The sequence below is a fragment of the Pollicipes pollicipes genome, unplaced genomic scaffold (genome assembly GCF_011947565.3).
Source record: "Pollicipes pollicipes isolate AB1234 unplaced genomic scaffold, Ppol_2.1 Scaffold_7261;HRSCAF=8764_pilon_pilon_pilon, whole genome shotgun sequence".
NCBI lineage: Eukaryota > Metazoa > Arthropoda > Thecostraca > Pollicipedomorpha > Pollicipedidae > Pollicipes > Pollicipes pollicipes.
Window position 1 is genome coordinate 30993193 of NW_023597054.1, and position 17296 is coordinate 31010488.

Below are 17296 nucleotides of genomic sequence, written 5' to 3' on the forward strand. Positions count from 1 at the left end.
CTCTGGCGTTGGTGTTCCTTCGTGCCTGCGGTTTCGTGGCCCAGATGCCCCACGATAAAGGAGAGACTCGGTGGTGAGCCAAATAATGACGCCGAATGACCACTTTTTGAAAAGACATCTTTGGAGAACAGTCTGGTAGTATCTTGCAAACACACTCACTAAGTTCCAATGCATTGTTTTCAAGGAGATTTGCGAGCAGCTTCTCTGTTTTGCTGTGCCGTGCTGTTCTTTATTGCCCTGCTGTTCCGCAGTGCCCTGCTGTTGTGCTGTGCCCTGCTGTTGTGCTGTGCCCTGCTGGTCGTGAGCGTCTGTCACTGAACACGCATCTGTGCTTATCGGTAACGGTGCTCGTAGAGCCGGCGTCAGGTCGGGTCGGCCAGCCCGTGGTGTCAGAGTCGAGGGCAATGGACGCCGACCAGCCGCGGCTCAAAGTTAACACTTACGAGGCCGCACAATATTGGGTGCGAGAGATACTTACCATGATCTTTTTGTCAAGTTTGCATGTCCTAAGCTGTGTTAACGAACTTCTGTAAGAAATGAAATTCTTCAGCGTAGTGTTGGAAAAGTGGTCATTGATTACCATTCTACAACGATAAAAGTGTGCTTTATACTCCCTTGCTCTAAAATTGACCGCTCTGGTCAACATGAACGAATCTCAAATTATTACTGTCGCATGTATGTATAAGTTTGAAATACTTTAAGTGAAATTGTGTACCGTGTTAGAGGCCTCCACAGATTGTGTTACACATGGAGAGGAAGGGGTTTTGAAAGAGCGTTACGAACATGTAACAAGGAGCAAGGAGCAGGTTTTGGACTTAACGTTATGCACCGTTACACTCAGGTTTGGTTGCCAATGATGCTAAAAGCTTTAAAAAAACAAATTAAACATCTAAAGTGGAGTGTTTCACATCAGCGTGGGATTTTGAGATGAAAAGGTCATTTTGAAAATTATTTGGTGCAGGCCACAGCCCTGCCCTTCTTAAGGCCTAAAACACTCTCCTCTCTGAGCTTCTCGCCCGCGAAGATATGCAAGCCATTTCGTGCTGACTATTTCAAGGTCATTCAGTCACGTATGACGCCATGGCAACTCCATTCAAATCGTACCACACAGGCCAAGTGGCTTTCAAGGCCAGGAAGAATATTATCGTTCAGATGGTCAGATCTGGCGTCCGTGAGCGCGATTGATTTTCAAATATAGTGGATGTCAATTGGCTTTCAAACAACGTTGAGCAAGTCGTGTAAGTTTCAATCACGGGGCGCATTTTGTGCTACGTAATGCAAGCAGTTGGGCATGGTTTCTTCAGTTGCTAGCTATCACAGACATGATGCTTGTAATCGGAAAGCTGAAGAATAACGCCGCAACCTAGTATGTGAATGCAGGTAGACATCTTCAACTCACAGATAGATACAGATAAGTTCACCAATAGTTGTAAGTGAGTTGATATCATCACATATCATGCTTGCTTCAAATCCTTCAAATGTGGAACATTCCCGTGAAAGCCAGTATCGTTGGCTCTCTCTCATGGCCATGATAATGAAAATGCCCGTTATTTGCTTCACATTTCTTGCTCAACTGGAGCCAAACGAAAGTATTTTTGGGACGTGGCGTGTTACGCAGGGTAACGGGGGAGATGGGAACCCCCATCTTAACCAGTGTGGAACCGCCGAGGGAGATGAAGGCTTGCAAAAATTGACTGATGGGGTCAAAGTAATTGTGGACGGCCCATTCGGCCAATCTAAATTGCACAGTTTTCACACACCGACTGAGAACCTTCTAGCTATTCAGCTGAGTGCACCAAGCAAACATTCGACACTGTTTCTGTGACACATTTCAACGTCACGAACGATTTTTGTAAAATTAGCTGAGCTTTTGGAGTCGACTGAGCTCTTGGAGAGTGAGGTTCTCAGTTCTCAGCCATGACGGCCAGCACCGCGGAGCTGCGCTCTAAGCGCTGCCCACCCGCGCTGTGCGCTGGCGCTGACGGCGGCAAGAATGCTGCATTGGTCGACACATCCCAGCGCGATGGCCATGGACTATTATCACTGTTCTGTTGATGATGACCTTTTGACGTATCGGCTCTGTGTGGCATATTTACTGGTGATGTGCTGCCGGCACTTGGCACATCCACATCGTAACGTCCGACTCTCGTGGCTGTACGCGCTTCCCGATGCTGCTGATCTTGGCCATGCATCTCATGGAGGTGCATGGCTAATTTAGACTTTCCTGATTACTACCAGTTGCTGCTTGGGTGTTTCAAAGGAATACTGCGTTGCGGGCGTCATCGGATGTCGTGTTTACCTTGCGTGCCTCACAGTTTTGTCACAGCTACCTGATCAAATATCCCGGAAAATCTTCCAGTAATCTGAGGAAAACAAGGGTTATATGGACTTATTCTGTCAGCAAAGGCTGCTTGGGCCCAGGAACCATTTACGATGGTTGGGTTTTCGTAGCATTTTCGTTGGTTCCATTCACAACTTGCTAACCATGAGACTGGCGGGCAGCGGTTCCACTTTCACGGGAGGTGGTGTCTTTACGGCATTTCACGGCAGGCAGGTTTAGCCCCTCTGTGAGACAGGGCCATAGCAGATCGTCGGTGAATAGGGGAAACAATAACTCAACTGTGACAAAGATGCGACACTAACCGATGATTCCTCATGTCAACTGCACATATGTTAGTTACACTAACGCACGGACGTGTGCTTGAAAAGGCATAGTATCGCAGGCGTGCACTTGGCTCAGGACACGATAGTGATCCGAATGCGCGTAGCAGGATGGAAAACAAGTATGTATCTTCTTCATGATCCAACTGGACTTATGAAACCATGCCACGACTTTGTTGTACCCACGCTGCGAATTGCGGCGCTTCTTGTCCTTTGCTCAGACCGCGGACAGCAGCTAGTCCATACGCTGTGTACAATGCCCGAACGTCGTACTTGGTTCATGATGTACCTCATGCCGCAACTGATGATTCATCACAACCTCCAGTGGCGACGAACAATGCGCATTCCAACGTTGCAATTGGAAGCGTTGCGCGATAGCCATCGCGTACGAGCTTGGAAAGCGGCCACCCAAAAATGAAATCGGCCCGATCTCGGCTGCGATTAGGGCCCGTGGCCTGGGGCGGCGTGAGGCGCGCCTGGGGCCGGAACTGCGCGGCGGGGACGGTCGCCACGGCAAGGTCGCACTGTCGTCTTGAGTCGGCCGGCCGCGGCCGGGCTGCTGGGAGGGGCGGCCGGGCCAGCGCCGTCTGGCGTCCGGCCGGTCCACTTGTCATCCGCGCTCGGGCGGCGCGCTGCCGCTTATGGAGCGGCGCCGATCGTATCGGACTCCGTGCACGGCCGTATATTAATGTGACCATTAACGGCCATCCGCTAGCCGGCGGCACTAGACTCTCTCTCTCTCTCTCTCTCTCTCTCTCTCTCTCTCTCTCTCTCTCTCTCTCTCTCTCTCTCTCCTCTCCTCGTCTCTCTCCTCTCCTCTCTCTCTCTCTCTCTCATCTCTCTCTCTCTCTCTCTCTCTCCCTCTCTCTCTCTCGCTCCGTCTCCTCTCTCTCTCTCTCTCGCTCCCCCCCCCCCCTCGCTCCTCTCCTCCTCCCTCTCCCTGCATCCCTCTTCTCCTCTCCCTTCCCTCCCTCCCCTCTCCTTCTCCTACTCGCTACTCTTCCCTCGCTCTCCCTCTCCCCCTTCTCCCTCCCCTCCCCTCCCTCTCCTCCCCTTCTCTCTCTCCCTTCCCTCCTTCTCTCCCCTCTCTCCCTCTCCGTCTCCCTCTCCCTCTCTCCCTCTCTCTCCTCTCCCTCTCCCTCTCTCTCCTCTCCCTCTCACCCTCTCCCTATCTCTTGCTCTCTCTTGCTCTCTCTTGCTCTCTCTCTCTCTGTCTCTAGCTCTCTTGCTCTCTTGCTCTCTTGCTCTCACTATTTGTCCGTCTTTCTTTTGACTTTTTCCATAGTTTCCTCTGCTTCTGCTTCCCGGACCTGTTCCTCCCGGTCACCCCTGCCCCTCGACAGATCCGGCCGTCCCATATGTTTGCTCATGGTGCGCCTGTCTACTCCGACCCGTCGTCCTCATGTCGGCTCACGGCCGACCACCTGCTTCACGTCTACCGCCGCGTCCTGTGCACACATGCGCCCTCGCTGGACCGGCGCACCCACCACCCACAGCACCACGGCGGCGCAGCGTGCACCGACCACGGGGAGCGCACGGCGGTACGGGCGCGGCGCTGACAGTCGCTCCTCCTCTGTTCCAGAGACCTGCACGGGAATCAGCTGCAGCGGCTGCCAGGGTCCGAGCTGGCCGCCCTGCCGGACCTGCGAGTCCTGTGAGTACCGCCAGCTGGCCGTCGCCGCCTGCTCGCACCGTCGTCGGTGCCTGGGCGGCCGGGTTAGCCGCGTCGGCCCCGGCTGGGCCTGGCGCGCCGTCGCCGCGCGTGTCGGTGGCCGGCGGCGCCGGGCCGGGCCGCGTGGCCTATCGTCAGCGGTGGCAGCGGCCGCAGTCCGTGATCACCTGGCCGTGGTCGGCCGGGCCTGATTCAGCGGCGGCGGCGGCGCTGGCGCTGGCGGCGACGGCGACCGCCGCGGTCTGGGCTCGGGTTGCAGCCGTGCAGCCGGCCGACACCGGATGCCGCCCCGCCAGCGCGGCTCCGGGAACGGGTGTGCCTGTTGACTGGGTGACACAGCGCCGGGCCTGGAGCGAGGCGCCAACGCGCCGTCGGTGTTTGCTGGGGGCGGCGCACCTGCGCCCGCCGCGTCTCACCGGCCGTCTCTCTTTGTTACAGCAATGTCAACAACAATGAGCAGCTGGCGCTGGAGCCAGACACGTTCGCCGCCAACGCGCTCCTGCGGGAGATGTGAGTTCAGGATAGGACCGGGAGGGTCGGCCGACTGAGATCAGGACAGGACTGTGATGGCCGGCCGGCCGAGCTCAGGTCGGGACCGGGAGGGTCGGCCGGCTGAGACTAGGTCGGGACCGGGAGGGTCGGCCGGCTGAGATCAGGACAGGACCGGGAGGGTCGGCCGGCTGAGATCAGGACAGGAACGGGAGGGTCGGTCGGCTGAGATCAGTACAGGAACGGGAGGGTCCGCCGGCTGAGATCAGTACAGGACCGGAAGGGTCGGCCAGCTGAGATCAGGACAGGACCGGGAGGGTCGGCCGGCCGAGCTCAGGTCAGGACCGGGAGGGTCGGCCGGCTGAGTAGCGGCCTCCACGCCAACGTCTCACATCGAAGCACTGTTGTCCCATGTCTTGTCGATAGTGTCTCACGTCCTGTGATGGGTATGCCTGCGCCTGTTTCTGGGTGTTCTGGTAATTAGTCGCCGCCGCGGCCGGTCTGTTAACGGTGGCGCGTACGCTATCGGGGCGTGGTGTTCGTGCCAGGCCGTTTGCGCGTCGTGGTGCCTGCCACGTGCGTAAGTCCGCCGGCGGCGCACGGGGCGCCGGGGCGCCGCGCGCGGCGCGCTGAGTGAGGGGTGACGCAGGCCGGTCTCCGCTTTCAGTGACCTGGGCGGCTGCGGTCTGGGTGAGGTGCCGCTGCTCGACCTGCCCCCTAGCGTCCGCATCGTCAAGCTGTAAGTACGCGGCGACGTCGCCCTGCACGGCGCCGGTTCCGGCGCCGCGTTAATACCCCAGATCTCGTATCTGCGTGCGACTGGCCGTGCCGGGGCGGCCTGTGGCACGCGGCCGGCGGCGGCGCCCGACCCGTGTTGACCGGCCGAGCTCAGCCCGCAGAGCCGGCCGGCGTGCACGGTCGCTTGCGTCAGCTCTGTTATCGTGTCGGGGGATTGGCGCCGTGACCCCGGCTGCACCTGCCGCCCCATCCTCAGCCGCGCCGGCAGCGCGCACGCGAGCAACACGCAGGCGCCACGCTCGTGACGAGCCGGCTGTGGGGCAGGGTGTGGGGAGTGGGCGGCGGGATGGTGTTCTCTAGGGCTCGATTCCGTTCGGATCCGCAGGGGTCGGCGCACATATCACTCTTGTTTGCCAGCCATCGTGCCCGGCGGCGTCTGCGCTAAAGACGCCTGGCTGAGCGCCCAGGCGGCTGAAGTAGCCGTAAGTCGCAGCAGGCTCGCCTGGTGCGCGTGTCGGCCCGTGCTGAGCCAGCAGCCGTGTTGGCGGCGTGGCGTCTGACCATGTCGTCGGCCCGTCTCCGCCAGCTCCGCGAACGGCGTGCGCCGGCTGGACCGGGCCGCGCTGGCCCGCCTGCGGTACCTGCACGAGCTCGACCTGTCGCACAACCGGCTGGCCCGACTGCCGCCGCACGCGTTCGCCGCCCGCACCCAACTGCGCACGCTGTGAGTGACCCCGGCCGGCGCCCGGAGCGGGGTGGCGGCGCCGCCGCTCGCCTCGGGCCTCGGAGCGGGATGGCGGCCCTGCCGGTCGCCTCGAGTCACGGTGACACTGTTGACACTGTTCAGGTGGCGGATGGGATTGATTACAGGGGTGGTTTTGGTCTCAGCTCCTTGTGCTGGTGGGTGTTAAAACGCGGGTAAAGCTCGACGCCGTTGGTTATCAAGTCATCGCGAGGCAACGGACGAGAACGTTACGGGGTGTATCAACGGTCACTCAGCATTCGATCAGCCAGTGGGTTCCGGTCCTTTGTTGTAGCTCTCTGTTGCTTTGTTCAAACGCGTTATTCATGGTAAGTGAAGCCAGTTGGATGGGTTTGTCAGGTGAACACAGAACATGGAGACCGGTTCTAATGTCATGTTGGAGGTTTTTTTCTGCGGTTGATCGGCTGAAATCTTCCCCACACGATTTCTGCTGTGCTCGGGATTTCGTGCTGTTGCTCTTGTCAAGTCTGTGTACCTGTGCGCTCTGTCTAACGGTTTTTATTGTACTAGTGTAATCACGTAATTATGCTGGTGTACTGGTGGTCCTGGTTATACGTACAAGGCAAAGCCTACGTCGGTAGCAATGGTACCCCTCGCGTGGACAAGGCCTGAATCGCCTTAAGTGAATTCTCTGCACGCAATGGGATTGAGTGGACCATTCCCACCGTATCCGGTTGTGTTTGTTGTTCCCAGCAGAAGTGACAGCTCTACTGTGGTCAGCCAGGGTCAGCGATTGCGATGGCTGCGATCACGCTTACTCGTTCATTCACTAATTGGTCTGAACACCCAGCCAAAGATGTAAATACGATGTGACGGCCCGAGGCAGCGCGCCTACGGCCGTGGCGTGCCGACCAGATTGAGTCGTCGCGATGTGCTTGACTGCAGGCGCGATAGCGGCCGCGACAAGCGCCCGCACACACAGGGCGGATCCCAGCGCGCCGGCGCGCCCGCCGGACGCCACGCGCCCTGCACCTGTGTTTGTATTCTCACGCGTGTGCCGGCCGATAGTCGCCTATCGGCGCCGACTCGTCCCGTCTCGCAGTCGTAGCCTTTATCGCGCTGGACCACCACGCCTGGCCGGATTAGCGGTGGGGTGACGTTATCTGTGGCGCCAGACGGCTTAAGGCCCTGTCCCTCAGTCGACGCTCAGACGCAGCGCGCTGCTTTTATCAAGTGGTATGTCATATGTGCTCCACGTAAGTGCACATTTGTGCGCGAGTTCTCGAGGGAAGTTTCACCGTATGTTAGACGAGCAGTGCTTTGAATTTGTAACTGTTGCTAACGTCGCCTGACGTGGGGACTACGAACCAGTACCGCTGTTAAGAAAAATCAGTTCGGTGCACCGTTGTCGCGGGCAGATTTTACTGTGTCACGCAACGCTGTGACACAGCTGTTTTCCTCCGGTTTCTTTGGCCGGTTGTCAACATTCCGTCACTGATGAGCTGCAAAGCCTGGCGTTTGGGACGCTCGTATGGCGCATTAGTCACAGCGTCCGACTGCCACCAGCTGAGCGATATGGACGGCATCGCGGCTGGTAGACACACGAACCTCGCCGTTTTCACAGCAATAGCAACGAGACATTGGCAGCACCATCGCATAAGAAACGGCGGCATTTAGCGGCATGCCCGCACACTCATGACCTTCATCAAACACTGGCAACGGCTAGCTCGATGGAGCGCCGGCCGATGGAGACCCGCCCAGGCACCATCCGTGCCGGGGCGCAGGGACCTGTGACAAGCCCAGTTTCCCGTGGTTAGGCCACTGCCCGCCTTGCGTGCGCCGTCCCCTGGTCGCGTTCTAACGATCCGCTCTGCCCCCCGCACCGACAGCAAGCTTCACAACAACCGCATCACGTCGCTGGAGCTGGACCGGCTGTACAACCTGCGCCAGCTGGAGGTGCTCAAGCTGGCCAAGAACCGCATCAGTCGGCTTTTCAAGGACGCCTTCCGCGGCCTGACCCGTCTGCGAGAGCTGTGAGTGTCGGGCCGCGCTGTCTCACGCCGGCCGCGGGAGCGCTGTGCGAAGCCGTGGGCGCCGCGCTCGAGGGCAGCCGAGAGCAGGGCTGACCAGCGGGTCACGGATCACGGAAGCTGAGCTCTCGGGCTGCAGCGGACGGTGGGAGCCGGCAGGCGGCCGTGCCGTCGACAGAGCGGCTTTGCTGGCGCCGTGGTGGGCCGAGGTTGGGTGTGCGGAGGTGCTGACTGACGGGCGGGCAGCGGGCAACAGCGGGGGGGGGGGGGGGGGGCAAGGCGCCTCAGCGGTGCCGGTGGGTAGGCGGAAGAAAGGTGATACCGAGTGGAGAGAAAACGATCGACCCGGCAAAGAGGGTCCCTAGAGGCCGTTAAACGGAGCGTCGCACCTTTGGGGCGTATTTCAAAAACATCCTCGAGTGAAACCTCGGACTAGTTACGTCTAATAATAGCGTTGGATAGAGCTATTGCAACACCATCAATACACAAGCAGGATATCAACCTAATTATTTTAAAGTCCAATTAACGTTATCAGCGCATTATAACTGCCCCTCGGTTCTTCCTACAGTCGCGACCACCGTCGTCACGACAACCACCCGGTGCACCTTTATTGGTACGAATAAAAAAGTTTGTTAATGGCCCACCGAGCGGTAAGGGCCTGTTGTCGAGAAGCGCACTGATTCAAGTTTAAACCAGTGCGTACACTATGGACCATACGCTATTCTCATTCTCAAAGCCAAAGCGCGCTTCTAAAAGAGCCACTGTAGTAGAACGCTATAGGAGAGAAATTAAAAACAAAGTATAATGCGTCCTTGAGGTCGCTGCGATAATAGCTTCATGTTTGCATATCATTTCGTCGTAGCAATGTCACAAACTTTTGTAACATCGATTAGCAAACGCCTTTACACATAAGTGTGTTGCAAACATTACAGAACACGCGCGTTGGGGAAAAGGAAGGCAGCTAAAATTCATTACTTTCATAGTAGTGAGCAGCACGTTAACTGATATTTTTCCAGCAGGAGCGGCTACTTCAAACCGAAATTCTGAGCTATTCAGGACTTCAAGAAAAGTGGTATTACGGATCAGTTCAGACGCGTCTGGTGTAGCAATAAGTGAAAAGTGCAAAGAGCTGGGATTCTTTCCTTAACTGCCTTGTTCGGTTCATATGACACCCAGCGGCCGGTACCCTCTTGCTTGCTGTTGAGGGCGTGGGTGTTGGAACTTGCACTGGGTTGTGATGTACTGGGTTACGATGCGAGCTTCTCGTATTTTATACAGATATAGCTAATTAAGACACCGTTTGGGTTCTTACCAGTCTTTGATAGCCGCCTGTAATTTTCATTCCGTGATTTTGCATAGACTGCCGCACCATATTGAGTTATACGACCGAGCGGCTGCGGTTTACCGGGCGAGATAAGGGCGCGGTGGGCTGTTTATTTGGATGGCCGGCTCGCCCGCGGCCGTGCAGCCGCCGCCCCTGCTCTCGCGCCCCACCTCCAGCGCTTCCGCGGTGACCGGGGATTTCCGAACGTGCCGAGTCGGGAGGGCCTGGACGGGCGGAGCGCCGCCGGCACGCCACCTGGCCGCCGCCGCCCTCCCGCTCGCCGTGACGTCACGCGGCCCGGCTGCCGCCCGAGGCCCAGGTGTGCGAGCAGGAAGGCAGCCAACGGGCCGCGGCTGGAGCCTGGTCGTGCGGGCGACGTGTGCGCGCTCTGCGCTGTGCCGCTGCCGGGGAAGAGGGCGGGCGGCTGAGCAGCGCTCCGGTCCGGGGCCGACCGGGGCTGGGCGTGGTACCTTACGCTGGAATGGTGGCGGGCGTCGCCGCCTGCCAGACGGCCGCCGGCGTCTGTCCTCGCCAGACAGTCGTCGCTGGAGTCCCTGCCAGCTTCGCTGAGGTGTCCAGGCCAGACGACGCTTGGCCTTCTCAAGTCGACAGCCGTCAGCTGTGAATTATAGGGGCGGCGTGCCTGTTGTTGTTGGCCGCCACTACACAGGGAAGGGGCCAGGTGCAGCCACACTTGCGGCTGTACTAACCCGGCCGTTGTCTCCGTCGACCGCGAGCTGACGCTGATCTCCGTGGACGTCAGCCGAATGAGACGTATGCCATGCCATGACATCACTCGGTGTGGTGGACTGGCCGATACGTGTGGGTCGCGTGACTCGTGACGGACGTTGGCTCGGATTTGGCGCGTGCTGCGCGCGCGTGTTCGTGGGCCGGTGACGAGCCGTGCGGTCATGCCATCCACAGGGATCTGAACCGGAACCGGCTGACGATGATCGACAGCCTGGTGTTCTCCGGCCTGGACAGCCTGCAGGTGCTCAAGCTGAAGCGGAACGGCATCCAGCGGCTGATGGACGGCGCCTTCTACCACCTGCCCAACATGACCCAGCTGTGAGTGAACCGGCCGCACCACCTGTGGTGTGGCGCCGGATCCTGCTCGGGGACAAACAGCTGGCGAGCATCCCCAGCTGTGAGTGTATAGCGCCACTCAGTGGCCAGGCACTTACCTTTGGAGTAGTTGCGATGTCTGTCTGCGACTGATACGGCCAATCAGGCGGTGTCCTTCCTGGTGAGCAGCATTGCTCATGTGCAATCATGTTATGATAAACTACCAGCTTAATGCGATACTGTTGGACGGGATCGCGCGCTGGCACTGCCACCAGAGATAAGAAGACCACACCTGTGCTGTGACCGAGTATTTGGCCTGGAGCGCCGTGCGAGCCCTGTTGGAGGCTGCGTCGACTCCCGTCGTGGGCCTGCCACGGCGTGGTCTGACAGCTGCCCCGAGCCCGCGGCAGACCTGGCGGCGTGGCTGGTCAGCCGCCGGTCCCGGCCGTGTTAGCCCTGTCGGCCGCCCGCGCCACGCCCGGCTGACTGCGGCGGTCGTCTGACACGCCTCGCCTCTTCTCCGCCAGCTTCCTGGACCACAACGCCATCCGCAACGTGACCAGGGGCTGGCTGTTCGGCGTGCGGCGGCTGCGCCAGCTGGGCCTCAGCCACAACCGGGTCCACCTGGCGGACGTCGGATGCTGGCTCTACTGCCGGCAGCTGTCGCGGCTGGACCTGGCGCACAACGAGCTCACTGCCGTGGACGAGCACACGTTCGCCAAGCTGCCCCGACTCACCGAACTCGTGCTGGACCACAACCGCATCGCGCTCATCGAGGAGAACGCGCTGCGCGACTCGCCCCGGCTGAAAGTGCTGTGAGTGGCGGAGCGGCGCCGGGGCTGACAGGGCGAAGGAGTACTGTAGCGGGGAAGACCAGTTAGCGGCCGGCGCCGTCTGTTAGGGGTGGGGGGATGTCTCTCCGGCGTATCCGATTGTTAGGAGTGAGGGGATGTCGCTCCGGCGCATCAAATTGGTGGTGTCTGTTTAAGATTTCCCCACCGAATTTCGAACGAACACGTTTAAAGTTGTGTGATCATCCTATCGGTATTTTGGGGCGAATGGCATGTAGTTGCGCGTTAGGTTATTACTCACGTGGCTGGGCTAGCTGGCTGACCTGATAGAGTAAGTATGCGCCATGTCCTGCACCACTTCGCACCCAACGACGACTAACGCCGCGCATCTCGCGCCGCCGCAGTGAGCTGAACAACAACCTGATCTCGTCGACGATCGAGGACCGGAGCGGGGCGTTCGCGGGACTGTCGGAGCTGACGCGGGTGGGCCTGCGCCACAACCGGATCATGTCCGTGAGCGGGCAGCCGTTCGCCGGCGCGCCCGCCCTGCAGGAGATCGACCTGGCCGAGAACGCGCTCACCACGGTGCACGAGTCGTCGTTCAGCGGCCTGCCGCAACTGCGCACGCTCGTCATCGACTCCAGCAGCCTGCTGTGCGACTGCGCCGTGCGCTGGCTGCCGGCGTGGGCGCGCGCCGCGGGCCACGCGGCCACCGTGACGGCGCACTGTCACCACCCGGAGCGGCTGCAGGGCCGGCCGCTGCTGGAGGTGCCGGCCGAGAGTCTCACCTGCCAGGACTCGCCCAAGCCGGCCATCCGCCTGCAGCCGCGCACTGGCAAGACGCTGAAGGGCGATAATATGACGCTAAGCTGTGAGGCCGAGTCGTCGGCAAACGACACGATGCAGTTTGGCTGGCGCAAAGACAGCCAGCCGGTGCCGGTCGGTCGGGCCGTCACGCGCGCCTGGGCGCACGCCGACGGCCGGCCGGGCCGCGTCATGCGCTCCGAACTGCGCGTGGCCAACCTGACGGACGCCGACGCCGGCCAGTACCAGTGCGTCGTCTCCAACAAGTTCGGTGTGACGTACTCTGACAAGGCCACCATCGACGTGCACGGTCAGTGGCGGGGTGCGGCGGCGGCCGCTGTTGCCACCGCTGCCGACGGGTGGCGGCTTCGCCGGCCACGCGATGCTGACGCGGGATGGGCGCTGCTCACGGGTGCCAGGCCGGTGGGACAGTTGTCTTCCGTGTGGCTTTGTGCTATGGTTGATATGGGCCTAGACGGCCTGCCACAGCCGCTACCGCATTGGGTGCACGCTGGCCACGCTGGAAGGGTGTTGCTCTGCCATTGGTTAAGATTGGGACGCTGTTGTGTCCGCGTTTGGAATGCTTCATGTCACGTGTTGCCACCGTCGCACCAGGTCATCGGGTGTCGCGTGCTCCCCCTCCCCTCCCCATGCCGGGTAATGGCGCCACGCTCGGCGCGTGCTGCGATGCTGATGGTGTTGACGCCGTGCTCCCGTGCTCTCGGCAGTGTTCCCGGTGTTCACGCTGCGCCCGGAGAGTCTCCAGCTACGCGCCGGCAGCACAGCCAAGCTGGAGTGTAAGGCCATGGGCCAGCCGGCGCCCACCATCGCCTGGCAGAAGGACGGCGGCTCCGACTTCCCGGCCGCCCGCGAGCGGCGCATGCACGTGCTGCCCTCCGAGCACGTGTTCTTCATTGTGCGCGTGCAGCCGGCCGACCAGGGCACGTACACGTGCCGCGCGAGCAACGACGCCGGCGAGATCCAGGCCAACGCCACGCTCAGCGTGCTAGGTGAGGAGGCAGCAGCGCCGGGCTGGTGGTCGTTCTCCGGCCGGCGGCACGGACACGGCAGCGACTGGGACAGCGACCGGCAGCCTCCTAGCCTGGCTGTCAGTCGACTGTTGCCTCGTGGGATCGTGAAGGCGGGAGGGAGTTCGTTACCCATCTGACCGGACCGGTAGATCCCCGAATGGTTCGCCTGCCTTCGCGAACTAGGAGCTGGTTGTAAACAATTTGAGCTCAACAGTATGAAGATTACTGTGATGCCATGTTATACTCCTGCTAGTATCACTTCCCGCTGTTTCAGTCCTATCATGACGCGTTTCAGCCTGTCTATATACTTTGTCATCAGCATGGTGGACCTGCATTAGGGATCTGTGTGTGGCCCGGACGCTGTCCTGATACTAACAGTGTTGCCAGCGCTGTGGCCCCGACACTGTCATGACATTAACGATGTTGCCAGCGCGTGTGGCCCTGACACTGTCCTGATACTAACAGTGTCCCCAGTGCGTGTGGCCCTGACACTGTCCTGATACTAACAGTGCCCCCAGTGCGTGTGGCCCTGACATTGTCGTGACACTAACCGTGTTCCCATCGCGTGCACCTGGACGCCACCCGTTGACGGCCTGCGATGCTTCCTGTATGCTCCGGCGCCTTACTGCCTTCTGCCGTGACATTTCTCACCCCTCTCTCCGACCGCAGAGGTGCCGTCGTTCGTGCGGCCCATGGAGCACCGCCAGGTGGTGGCCGGCGAGACGGCCGTACTCGACTGCATGGCTTCCGGCTCGCCGGCGCCGCGGCTCACCTGGACCAAGGACGGCGCGCCGCTGCTCGCCACAGAGCGACACTTCTACACGGCCGGGCAGCAGCTGCTCATCATCGTGCAGACGACGCCGGCCGACGCCGGCTCGTACGAGTGCCAGCTAAGCAACGTGCTCGGCGAGGAACGCGGCAGCGCCACGCTCACAGTGCTGCCAGGTGAGACGGACCCCGGGCCCGCGCGCGGTCTGGCTATCCCGCTGTGTCCACGTCCGGTGGATGACTGGGGCCTCGGATGGCGCCCGCGGGCAGGGAGCGTGGCGTTGTCAGAATGCTGGTGAATGACAGAATTAAGGCTCGTGTTGTTGTCGGCTTGACTCGTGCCGAGGTGACGTTAAACGGTTGAAGTTCTTATTAATTCCGGTGGCAAAGGAACGGTTTCTTGGAAAATATGTTGCAAACTGTGATTTCGATCATCGCCGGACTTTCTGAATGCTAGCTCGCTCCGTAAGGTGTCTCGAGGTCTCGGTTGTGGACTTCGCCCTCTTCGGCAACGTCATGAGTGTCTTCCGGTCGTGATGTTGGCTCAAGTAGCGCTGCCACTGCCCACCTCAAACTTGCCTTGTCCTGGCAGGCCCATCGTTCGGGCTGGACGACGACTCGACATACGCCATCATCATCATCGCCGTCGTGTCGGGCGTGGTGGTTACCTCCCTCGTCTGGGTCATCATCATCTACCACGCGCGCAAGCGCTCGCTGCGTCAGCTGCGCGCGCGCGCCGCCACCGCCGCCTTCGCCGCCGGCGCCGACCGGCAGCTGTCGCCGCCGCCGCCGCGCGCCGTGGCCGTCTACGCGTCGGGTGCGGCCGCATCGCTGCTGGAGCGGCGCGCCTCCAGCGTGCAGCTGTACACAGGCGACGACGGCTCGGAGCACAGCAGCGGCAAGGACAGCGGCCAGGGCGGCCACGACGAGGCGACGCTGGAGGCGGTCGTGGCCGTCGCCGACTCGGATGACGAGGGCGTGGGCGGCACGCCGCTGCTGGAGCGGCGGCCGCGCGTGCTTACGACGTTTCAGGGGGCGCTGGCGCCGGCGGCCGGCCGCGAGAGCCTGCAGACTGTGGTACCGCGCCACTTGTACACTGAGCGTCGGCTGCCGGCCGTCCGCGCCCGGCCCACTGAGGTGTGAGGGCCGCGCCAGCCGCGCGGTCCACGGTGTGCCATCGTGTCTGTTTCGGGGCGGCGACCGTGGCGTGAGCCGCTCCTTCCCCTCCCTCCTTTCCCCCACCGGTGGCAGCTGGCTCGGTGTTGACTGTCTAGGCGACCTTCCTCGTATTTATTGCCGACGTATCAGATGACATATCTTCTTCGTCAACGCTTTCCGTGTAGTGCTCCGCCTTTCTATCAGCTTTGCTGTCGTTACCGGTGCCGTGTTTTACCCTGTAGGCAGAATGTTATTGGTCGCTGTCACACTGTCAGCTGACCAGCGCGTGGCGCTGATTGGTGTACCCATTGTGACGTCGGCCCGCGCGTGACGTTCATTGGTGTAGCTATCGTGCCGTCAATCGGAGCCTCCGGGAGGACGCTCCTTTGATCTGGTGCAGCCAGGCTGCCCGATCGCAATGCATGTGATATATTATTTATGTACAAATAGTTATTATGAGGTTTGAATCCAGTCCAGACGTAACATGATGGTGCGTGCGCGCCGAAGCTGCGGTATGGAGAGCGGAAGACGAGGAGGAGCCGAGTAGGTGTGTAGTGTAGCTGTTCGTGTGTCGACGTTGTAATATTATTGATTCGTGTACGTTGTGGGAGTGAAGGGCGCACGGAGGGTCCCGTAAAGTATTTTCGTGGTCGATGTGAATAAGTGTGGAGAGAAGAGTAATGTCTGTAATACAGGAAATCGTGACACTACACCACCGACTCTGTCTTCCCGCTCAGTCTGACGGAACACCACTCTACGTTATACTCAGCTGAACTACAACGAAGTCGGCCGGGCGTCCAGTTGGCCGAGCCAACGCCTGAAGGGCAGGGTTGAGACGCGGATGTTAGTCGCTGTCGCTTCCGCATTCGCAGCAGGTACCTTCAGGAAATACGTACTGATTTATTGCACTTTTATGACTTCGTAAATTTTTGATGTGCAAGGCTATTCGTTGCCGTGACATGTGCTGGGAAATTATTGCATACCATCCGGTGGTACTGGGTGCGTGATAATGCCACGCTTCTGGTTTACCTCGTGGCTGTGAAATATAACTTTGGTTATGAAACTGAACGCTAGATGGCAAAATATTTGTTACAGTCAATATGTAGATGGTATTTCAGCACAACCAGGAGGCACCAGCATTCTGATGCACTGACACTGAAACGTATCAGGGGCTTTGTGCTTGTGAGTGCCTAACAAAACCGACGCATTACCGGACTTCCATTTTGAGTTTGCCTTCTAGATATCTGGGTCACCACTGACTTTTAGGGCGAGTTTCTCTAAAATTCGCTAGAAGATGGTATTTGAACTACGGCAGCTTAGCTTTGCTTAACTAACAAGGAACACCAACATTCGACCTCGGTTCTATGGTTGCCAACCACATGTATTAATTATGTGGAAGGTGTAATCTATCAGTAAACCTGCTAACCGCACGGAACCGGGAATACAGAACGAACGCAATGCCAGGTAGCCGGAACACTCACTCATTTCCTCCCAAGATTCATGCCCAGCTTCCCTCTGCTAAGGCATCTCGCCCGTGGGTCATTTGGACTAGTAAGGCGCACGTTCACGGCAATGCTATTAAGAGCAGGGAAACAAACAGTTGGACGCCTGGAGCATTGTCACATCTTTATCTCATACGGTTTGAACGTTCAGTTAGCATGCGCCCGGATGGCCGGTTACATACCCTTCGCTCGGATGGGGGCTCTATATGATCCCCCTGAGATCTCAGAAACTAAGAGAGCTAGATTCGCGAAATTCACAAGGTGTGCTTGCCGGTACGTGAACTCATTTGTGCCCAAATTTGGTGTTTCTAGGTCACAACCCCCGGGTCAAATAGGGTCAAGTAAGGGCAAACTTCAAATTGGTGTCCAAAGTGTCTCAGAACCTAATACACTTTCTAAGCAAAAGATCACAGGTGTTAATTTACAGTCAGTTACCTTGATTGACATTTCGGAGGTCATGGTGACCAAAATCATACAAGACCGCTTGGAGTTTTGCATTTGAATACGCATTAATAATTGCGCTTGCCAGGATGATGCTAAAAACAAAAAGGTTGATCTGG

At 59.2% G+C, this 17296-nt stretch overlaps 1 protein-coding gene across 1 annotated transcript; it reads left to right on the forward strand.

Moving 5' to 3' along the window:
• Positions 1-2772: 2772 nt before the first annotated feature.
• LOC119111295 (leucine-rich repeats and immunoglobulin-like domains protein 3) lies at positions 2773-15946 on the forward strand. The gene is made up of 12 exons (XM_037235111.1): positions 2773-2783; positions 4244-4315; positions 4772-4843; positions 5490-5561; positions 6147-6284; positions 8153-8296; positions 10542-10685; positions 11210-11497; positions 11878-12587; positions 13006-13287; positions 13978-14253; positions 14669-15946. The coding sequence occupies exons 1-12, from the start codon at positions 2773-2775 to the stop codon at positions 15217-15219; spliced, it is 2760 nt and encodes a 919-aa protein (XP_037091006.1). The 3' UTR covers positions 15220-15946.
• Positions 15947-17296: the final 1350 nt, after the last annotated feature.

Bases quoted from the DNA above. Each gene is read 5' to 3' on its own strand.
- LOC119111295 (XM_037235111.1), top strand. The intron at 8,297-10,541 runs GTGAGTGTCGGG...TGCCATCCACAG, and splicing joins CTGACCCGTCTGCGAGAGCT to GGATCTGAACCGGAACCGGC. The intron at 11,498-11,877 runs GTGAGTGGCGGA...GCGCCGCCGCAG, and splicing joins TCGCCCCGGCTGAAAGTGCT to TGAGCTGAACAACAACCTGA.